This window comes from Cryptomeria japonica, chromosome 8 (genome assembly GCF_030272615.1).
Source record: "Cryptomeria japonica chromosome 8, Sugi_1.0, whole genome shotgun sequence".
NCBI classification, from domain to species: domain Eukaryota; kingdom Viridiplantae; phylum Streptophyta; class Pinopsida; order Cupressales; family Cupressaceae; genus Cryptomeria; species Cryptomeria japonica.
The window spans coordinates 156,436,025-156,446,155 of record NC_081412.1 but is presented as its reverse complement, the minus strand read 5'-3'; the positions used below and the strand labels follow the sequence as shown (position 1 = coordinate 156,446,155).

Here is a 10,131-nt window from a genome sequence, read left to right as displayed (position 1 = left end):
TTAGGAGAAGGAGGCCGGAAATTATTATCATCATACAAGGGGATATTATTTGGGTACGACAAAAAACTAGGTTTTTGCAAAGGAATAGAATTAGGCCAAGAGGAAGTCGGATTATGCAGAGGGATGCAATTAGGCTATGAAAGATATGGTGGTGAAATCCTAGTCGAAGATACCCCATTAGGGTTTCTCGATTTCAAGTCTTCCTATGCATATATGTATTTCATTTTAATTTTATCTTAATATATTTCAAATCAATATACAATTCAATCTTTTTAAAATATAATATTGTAAATAATTTAAGGACAAGCAACACTCTAAGATTATAATTGTTGGCACTATAGTGAATAGATTCTATGAGTCATCAACACCTACATTTTGTTATTAGCTTAAGAGTTGAATACAAGTTCTTTCATTTAATTTAAATTTCCTAAGACGACATTAATTATCAACAAGGCAATAGAAAGCTAAGTGGGCATGATCTTGGGGAAACAATCATATGGTTAGGTGTATATGAGTCGAAATAGTATTAGAATGAGATACCTCTAAGGAACTCTTGATTCTTTCTCTGTATGAACATCACCTAGTTACAATGAGTGTTAAATAAACTACATATTTATAAGAGATAAGTTGTTATAAACCACTATGGATAATATTTAAATAAATAAATTGACTTCAAAAATATAAAATTAAATCCTATAAAGTATGACATAATTTTTTTATTATAATTAACTTTAATTAAATGTATTTTATATGCATTTCATTTTACTTTTACCTTAGGATATTTCAAAGTAATATACAATTAAATCTCTTTAAAATGTAACATAATATTTATTATTTATATAAAATAATTTATACATATTTAATTTTTCCCTGTACCTTTACCTTTAGGATATTTCCAAACTTACTTTGCAAGCTATTTATGGGATAGTTAAACTTTGCTACCAAATTTACTTTGGGTTGTGTCTATTCTGGTTCCAAAACGAACCTTTCATACAACATGTTAGCGACAGGTTAGTCAATCACAACCGTTAATTGCAAAATCGACGGTGTAAAACACACAATCCGTACTGTCATTTTGAAACCAGAATAAACATGTTCCTTTACGACCTCCGATAGAACTGGACTTTGCTACCTCTCATAACGTAAGTTGTCATCATTTATTTATGTCCTTATTCTTTTATGGATTGTGCAGGCCAACTACCATTATTTTCTTTACACCGAAATCTGTGAAACACAACGAAGCTAAAAGCGCCCGCATGCATGCTCAGCCTCTTAAATGTTTTCACGCGTAAAGTGAAGAAACTAAATCACACGCCAAATTACAGATTCTGTTCATTTGCCTCCAAGCTCTTCCCACATATATTCCGCTCCGTAAGGACCTGCCGCCCTTTGTCTAAAGCAAAGCATATTATGGGAATTCAAGTAAATTACATTACAAATCATCGTAAACAGCTTTTACAACTCGTCATAAACAGCTTTTACAGCTCGTCATAAACAACTTCATGCCAGAGATCCGTAAACTTCTCTTGATGGTTACGGCACCCGATAAACGTTGACAAAATAAGTGGATGCCGTTGCTGCCCCATAAAATTGTATTCGATTACGTGTAACACGCGCCGTTTACTTGCATGTTAGTTTTGGATTATATATAGCGCCGTTTACTTGCATGTTTAAGTCCTTGCATTATAAATTTCAGTAAGCTACGATGCTGGAAGACGTGGGTATTTCTTACTGCGCAACGAACAGTCATAACAATGATTAGAAACAGGTCCCGAGTTCCCCTGTTGCCTCTAGACTTTGATGAGTAACGAGAGAAATTTTTATTTTACTTCCTGGAAAGGCTTTTTCCCTTAAATTTATTAGGGTGGTGATTCAAATTTCATGCTAAACAATGGTCCTTGCAAAAATGGTTGCAGTAGCAGCTTTTATGTCGATCTTCACATTGTTATTAATGGCAGAATCTGTTGAACCCAGTATCTTGAACATCAGCCAAGCCTTTCTGTTGAATTCAGATACAGAGTCTCGCTTCACACTGCCTCTTTTCTCAGTACCCACTTCAAATCCCCCCTCGTTCCTCATCAACGCCGCCGCCACCGCCGCCAAAGCCGATGCCCCTGTTAGCAGATCCGCATTCAGCTACAATGATATTACTCTCATGACAGAAGTGACGATGGGAAATCCACCACAGAGGCAAAAAATGGTGGTGGACACAGGAAGCGAGCTCTCCTGGCTCAACTGCAAATTGGGCACCAGCTTTCCCTCATTCAATCCATCTATTTCTTCCTCCTACATTTCCATCCCCTGCAACTCTGCAATCTGCACAGAAAAAACAACGGATTTCCCAGTCCCTGCAAACTGCGATGAAAAGAAGCTCTGCCATTACATTTACTCATATGCAGACGGCACAGAGAATGAAGGGAATCTGGGAAGTGATTTAATCAATCTTCCAGCTCTGAAAATTCCAGGCTTTGTATTTGGCTGCTCTGTCTCGGACCCAATGGCAGAAACCCCTGGTCTTATGGGGCTCAATCAGGGAGCGCTTTCTTTGATTTCTCAGCTAAAGTTTACCCACAAATTCTCTTACTGTATTACTGATCCACAAGCTTCCCCTGCTGCTACAGGAGTCCTTCTGTTTGGCGATTCCCCATTTGGGAACTCCTTACAATACACATCTCTCCTGAATATTTCTCTTCCCCTGCCTTACTTCAACAGGGCTGCATATACCGTGAAATTACAGGGCATTAAGGTCGGAAACAAGCTTTTGCCGATTCCAAAATCAGTTTTTTTGCCTGATCACACAGGTGCCGGGCAGACCATGATAGATTCCGGCACCCAATTCACGCTACTTCTCGGCGACGCCTACACGCCCCTCAAGAACGAATTTGTGCAGCAGAACAGAGCCCGAATTAATCCGATGACCAGCAATGTGGTTTTTCAGGGAGCTCTTGATCTCTGCTACGATTTGCCGGCGGGTTCTTCACAGTTTCCACAGGTCACGCCGGTCACTCTTCTTTTCGACTCTGCCCAGCTCATATTGCAGAGCCAGCAATTGCTTTACCGCGTACCCAACGCCACCGGCGCCGCCATTCCCAAAGGTCGGGAGATTTACTGCTTCACATTTGGGAATTCTGATTTGGTTCCCGTGGAGGCCAACATCATCGGGAATCACCACCAGCAGAATTTGTGGATCGAGTACGATCTTCAGAATTCTCGTATCGGATTTGGGCAGGCAAGATGTGATGCCAATTGATGAAAAAATTCCTCCTTTTTTTCTGTTTTATGGTGTTTTTCTGCAGGTGGAGCTGCAGACCACATTAGTGGCGCAGCCGTACTGCGGACCCATGGGAGTTAATATGCACCGTGGATTCATTACTTTAGTTCTCATCTCCTACTCCAGAGATTCATATACATTTTTGGGGTACATTTTTTATTGAGATTTTCGAGGTGGGTGATTAAATGCGGCAATGCTATATCGAATCTAAAAGAGCCTGGAAATTGAACAGATGGACATTATTTATTAACCATTTAAATGTAATATCAGATTTGAAATAATATATCCAGATTAAATCTCTGGTATCTGACATATTTAGTGATATTGTAACATGTTTCATATGGATACTGCAACATGTTTCATATGGATGAATATAATAAGGTGCTGGTAAAGTCGGTAATTAATAAATACTGACAGAGATTTTCACAAGACTGTCACCTACTTCATTTTTCTTTCTGTTCCATTCAAGTAGATAATAAATTTTCACTTTACGATCAAGGTAAAAGCTGATTTTGCTGTAAGAATTCTGGCAGATCTGCACATGTTACTGATAAAATTGTCAGCCTGTCTGCACTCTCCAACAAAGTGGGATTGATTATATTTGTTTGCTTTATCTGAATTACTGTAATGATGGTTTGGATTTATTTATTTGATTCGCACTCTGATCCAAATGCACCCACGAGATAGAACATGAAAATTTTGTACTTGAAAGCCATTTCATCCATCATTGGCCTTGAGTGCAGCACTACATTGTTTTAAACTTTTATGGAACACGGTGAGAATTACCAGACAGTCATATATTTTAACTAGTTCCACGTCTTAAACTATTGTACCTGCACGCATTATGATAAGGATTAGAAGGGCCCAAATTATATGTCACCTTTTGATGAGGCTAATCATGACATTTACAGATGGAAAAACACGTTGTTTAGCTAACTGGATTATTAAATAAAAAAGATGATTTGTTTTTACTTAATCAATTAGGTTTAAAATTTAACATCACAAATAGTAGCGAGAGGATAAGCTTGGTATCAAGAAGACATAATTAGAACACACACATATATATATAAGGTGAGTACATTTCAATAGTGGTAAATAATAGAGACCAAACCTTTAAGAAACGTTTGAAATATAATAAGAATGATTTCAAATTAGAGTTTAGATTCTTTTACTATTGACTATTTGGTGTCCAATTCACAGTAGTTTGAAAATTCTTTAAATAGTGGTAATTGGAATCATTTATATATCTTTCATTATGCAAGATGTTTTTAATAAAGAATAAGTATTTGAATATGACAATTTTGTTGATGTTATTGTATCTTTCTTTTTGTATTTCAATGTTTTGTGTTTATGTAAATTATCAAACTATTTTTCTAGTTCCATCTTCTACATGATTGTGGATAAACTGGGCATCTAAAAGATGGGGTGGAATAAAATTATTGCATTTCAACTTCAAAGAATAAAAGAATTAAGAAAACACAATCATGAATTCAAATTTCCAATTGAATTTGCAAATCACTTTATAGGTTTTAGAAGTAATTGTCCAAGACATAGTGATTCCACAAGGGATAACTTCCACAGACCACTTGTGGATTAAAATAGTGCAAAGAGAGGTCATGTAATGGAATTTCAAAGCTTGTTGGCGTTGGAATCAAGGAACACTGAGAGAGGGTGAATCGGTGTTTTACTGGTAAATAAACTTTCAAAGTTATTCTTAGATAATTGGAAGCAAATGCAGGAACACGATATAATCAACCACAAAATCATAACATCGAGATTTTTACGTGGAAACCCGAAAAGGGAAAAACCACGATGGGATTGAAACCCACAATATGCATATATTGTAATCAGGAGTACATAAATATTACATAAGGGGAATGCACTTGCATTCGGGCACATTGCCTAGAACCAAAGGTTCAATTACAATATGGAAGTCTCATTGACTTACAGATCAATTACAATAATAACTATAATGTTTGAACTCCAAAATAACAGCAAACTATGTTTGGATGAGTTCCAGTTAAGTGCATAAAGTTTGACTGTTACACCTCTGCAACTTTGTTTTGTTCTACTTCTCAGTCAACTAACAGATCAAGAATGTGCACGTTAAACTGCGCCAAAAATGGTTTCTCAATCACAACTCTCTCATATCATCTCCCAAAAGATCTTCTACACTGGTCTTATATATCTGCAACCACAAAATAAAACATTCATCAAGACGCCCAACACAATATCTAATGTAAAATGTAACTGGGTGTCGAGTTAGATCGGATCACCAAAACATATGCGGATCCATCAAATAATGTCAAAATGACTTCTACAAGTTGGCCCTACCATCCCATGCACGAATCTCACCACAACAATCACCACAACGCTTATGGACCAGAAATGCTCTGCTATCCTGAAATACCGGATACATATTATCGGATCACTTTCTCTCCTGAATATCAAAATCCACGACTACCGGATAGGATTTCTAAGGAGAGTTGCCATCAATGACAACCCTAATCTATTATCCACGCACTAAAATCCACCGAATGAGTGTCAATTGCCAACAATCTCCCCCTTTGGCATTGATGGCAACACTCGTGAAAAATGACTAAGTGTTGAAACTTGTACACGAGATCAAAATTTCTAAGGCTCCCCCTTAGATCAAAAACTCAAAAACCTATTTCAACCCCAAAACTTGCTTCCTTCTACACATTTTTCACTCTACTTCCCCCCTTTGACAACAATGTCAAAGTTGGGTTGCTCCTCAAAAATATATATACAAGAGTGTATACTGGATATACTATACATACTTGAAGATATCTGCAAAAATGGTCTTCAAAAATCCTAAGTGAGTATCCCACCCACTCTTCAAGTTATCCAAAACTATGATGAAGGCACTAAAAACATAGGCATATATCTCTACTTTTTTAAATTCAGACGGAATTGATTGAGCCATTGTCTTCAAGAAATCAACTTTATTGCTCAACATGGTGTCCATCCAAGGAGCAACAAGGTTTCAGAGTTCACCGACTTGCCTCAAAATTCTCTCATTTTTTGAATTTAGGCTCGAGATTTGATCCGTTAGAGCCCTCACCTAACCTTCAAAATTGTTGGCAAGGGCAACATTAGAATCAAATGACTGAGATATATTGTCAAGCTTGCCTTGGCAAACACTGATCTGCTTATCAATATCTGAAGTGAATTTGGATAGTGAAAGGCATGACTTGTATATCTTTCCTCCTTCACTCAATGCTTCAGAAATAGTCCACAGTCCTTTATTTAATCTGACTCTATCATCCTCAATGGGTATGTGTAGGATCATGGTGTGCCAAAACAGGCCCTTAAGTGGCAATGAAATTTCAGAAAATCAAAGTTATGCAACTTGACATGAAAATTTGAATAAGTTGTGAACATTATTTTTAAAATATGTAAGAAGAAAATCTATATAAAATTGAATGTAGTTTCTAAGATACTAGTTGTTTTTTGGAAAAAAAATTCCTATTTGATGAAAATTTCAAATTTCAATGCAGTGGTACTAAAATTTTAGGAAAAAGATAAGAAGTAGACGTATGTCTGACCACCCTAATCACAATCAAATCATAATATTTTTTTATGATATTTATAATATAAGCATTAGACTCATGTATGGATGTGACACATATTTTTTTATAAGTTTTTATAAAGTAAATAATTATTTATGAATTTTTTTCTACAGCTTTTTCAGAAATTCAGAAACTCTTACGTCTAACCACCTCAACTTGGTCAAAACCTTTTGAAATTATTTTTTTTATAATTTTTCTCTATAGTAGACAAAGCATAGGATGTGATGCATGTTTCGGATTCAAAAAATGTTATACCGTTTGAAAGTTAAGTGTGTTTCAATCAGTCTATCAATCAAGACTATTGTCAAAATTCAATTAGAAAATAAATAATTATTATTTATTAAAGTCGAAATAAGACAAGGCTTATATTGTTGGAAAGCTAAGAACGTCCTTAAAAAACCTTTTTTGTTTTATCAATTTTGGCTACAAAAAACGTCGCCAGCCACCAGTATAAAGTTTTGAAAATCAAGGAATACTGAAAAACACGTTTTTTCAGTTGACTTTCCAAGCTTGTCACTTCCAAGCCAAATCCCAAAGAATTCCCGAGCCAAAATTTGAAATTTGAAAATTTTACAACACAAATCGGATATTCGATTTTAATAAGTAAATTGACTAACTAAATTTGCACATAATTAATCTAATGTTAATTATTATATTAATATATAATATTTGAATATATTAATTTATAAATAAATTAGTATATGATATTAGGGAGAGGGAGAGAGAGAGAGAGAGAGAGAGAGAGATTAGGGGAGAGAGAGATAGAGAGAGATTGGAGGGAGAGAGAGAGAGACATCAGGGGAGGGGGAGAGAGAGATTAGGGGAGAGAGGGAGAGAGATTAAGACACCAAATTGTGTCATTATGGGTCATATAGTGTCCTAAGTGGTCGTAGGACACAATATGACCCCTTAGGACACCATAGGACCCATAGCGACCCAATATGGTGTCATAAGGGGTCATATTGTGTCCTAAGGGGTCATATGATGTCTTAAAGGGGTCATATGACACAATATGACCCATTAGGACACAATATGACTCATAACAACACAATTTGGTGTCTTAAGGAGTCATATGGTGTCCTAAGGGGCTGTAGGACATAATATGACCCCTTAGGACACCATAGGACCCATAACGACCCAATATGGTGTCTTAAGGGGTCATATGGTGTCCTAAGGGGTCATAGGACACCATATGACCCCTATGGACACCATAGGACCCCTTATGACACCATATGGTGTTGTTAGGGGTCATATGGTGTCCTAAGGGGTCGTAGGACACAATATGACCCCTTAGAATACCATAGGACCCATAACGACCCAATAAGGTGTCTTAAGGGGTCATATGGTGTCCTAAGGGGTCATAGAACAACATATGACCCCTATGGACACCATAGGACCCCTTATGACACCAAGTTCTATTGTTAGGGGTCATATGGTGTCCTAAGGGGTCGTAGGACATAATATGATCCCTTAGGACACCATAGGACCCATAACGACCCAATATGGTGTCATAACTAGTCGTATGGTGTCCTAAGGTGTCATAAGGGTTCATGGGACACCATATGACCCCTAAGGACAACATACGACCCCTTATGACACCATATGGTGTCATTAGGGGTCATATGCTATCCTAGGACACCATATACACCTTAAGACACCAAATTGTGTTGTTATGGGTCATATGGTGTCCTAAGGGGTCGTAGGACACAATATGACCCCTTAGGACACCATAGGACCCAAAGCTACCCAATATGGTGACATAAGGGGTCATATTGTGTCCTAAGGGGTCATATGATGTCTTAAAGGGGTCATATGACATGATATGACCCATTAGGACATAATATGACTCATAACGACACAATTTGGTGTCTTAAGGGGTCATATGGTGTCCTAAGGGGTCATATGATGTCTTAAAGGGGTCATATGACATAATATGACCCATTAGGACACAATATGACCCATAACGACACAATTTGGTGTCTTAAGGGGTCATATGGTGTCCTAAGGGGTCCCAGAACACAATATGACCCCTTAGGACACCATATGACCCCTAACGACACCATATGGTGTCATAAGGGGTCACATGTTGTCCTTAGGGTTCATATGGTGTCCCATGACCCCTTATGACCCCTATGGACACCATATGACCCCTAACGACACCATATGGTGTCATAAGGGGTCCTATGGTGTCCATAGGGGTCATATGGTGTCCTACGACCCCTTAGGACACCATAGGACCCCTTAAGACACCAAATTGTGTCCTAAGGGGTCCTATGGTGTCCTAAGGGGTTGTAGGATACAATATGACCCTTGGGACACCATAGGACCCATAATGACCCAATATGGTGTCTTAAGGAGTCATCTGGTGTCCTAAGTGGTCATATGTTGTCTCATGACCCCTTAGGAAACAATATGACCCATAATCACACAATTTGGTGTCTTAAGGGGTCATATGGTGTCCTAAGGGGTCTTAGGACACCATAGGACCCCTATGGACACCATAGGACCCCTTATGACACCATATGGTGTTGTTAGGGGTCATATGGTGTTCTAAGAGGTCATATGTTTTCCCATGACCCCTTAGGACACAATATGACCCATAACGACACAATTTGGTGTCTTAAGGGGCCATATGGTGTCGTAAGGGGTCCCTGGACACAATATGACCCCTTAGGACACCATATGACCCCTAACGACACCATATGGTGTCATAAGGGGTCGTATGTTGTCCTTAGGGGTCATATGGTGTTCCATGACCCCTTATGACCCCTATGGACACCATATGACCCCTAACGACACCATATGTTGTCATAAGGTGTCCTATGGTGTCCATAGGGGTCATATGGTGTCCTACGACCCCTTAAGAAACCATAGGACCCCTTAAGACACCAAATTGTGTCGTTATGGGTCATATTGTGTCCTAAGGGGTCATGGGACACCATATGACCCCTTGGGAAGGTCTGCATTCTCACCTCCTTGAATCTGTTTAATACTTTCTTGGTGGTTGCCTTCTAATGATTCTAAATTGGTATTGCTATTTCTAATTAACTGTAAGAGCTTACCAAAGGGGTTAGATCTTGGATCTAGTAGCATTTCCGATACCACCTTCTGCAAAATACCTACAAACATCTCAATTAACTTCTTGTCCTCATTCTCGAATTTTACTAAGTCCTAACTAGCTTGAGCCTAGACTGTTGCAGCTATGATTAGCCTTTCTATCAGGGACATCTATCCAATATCAAGAAGTTTGTCAAAATTTATAGAGAT

The 10,131-nt window shown here is 38.0% G+C and overlaps 1 protein-coding gene across 1 annotated transcript; it reads left to right on the top strand.

Annotated features, from left to right (window-relative positions):
• The first annotated feature begins 1,558 nt into the window (after nt 1-1,558).
• Nucleotides 1,559-3,769, top strand: LOC131030475 (aspartic proteinase PCS1). Its single transcript, XM_057961316.2, has one exon. It carries the CDS (start codon nt 1,892-1,894, stop codon nt 3,248-3,250), a length of 1,359 nt encoding a protein of 452 aa, XP_057817299.1. The 5' UTR covers nt 1,559-1,891; the 3' UTR covers nt 3,251-3,769.
• Nucleotides 3,770-10,131: the final 6,362 nt, after the last annotated feature.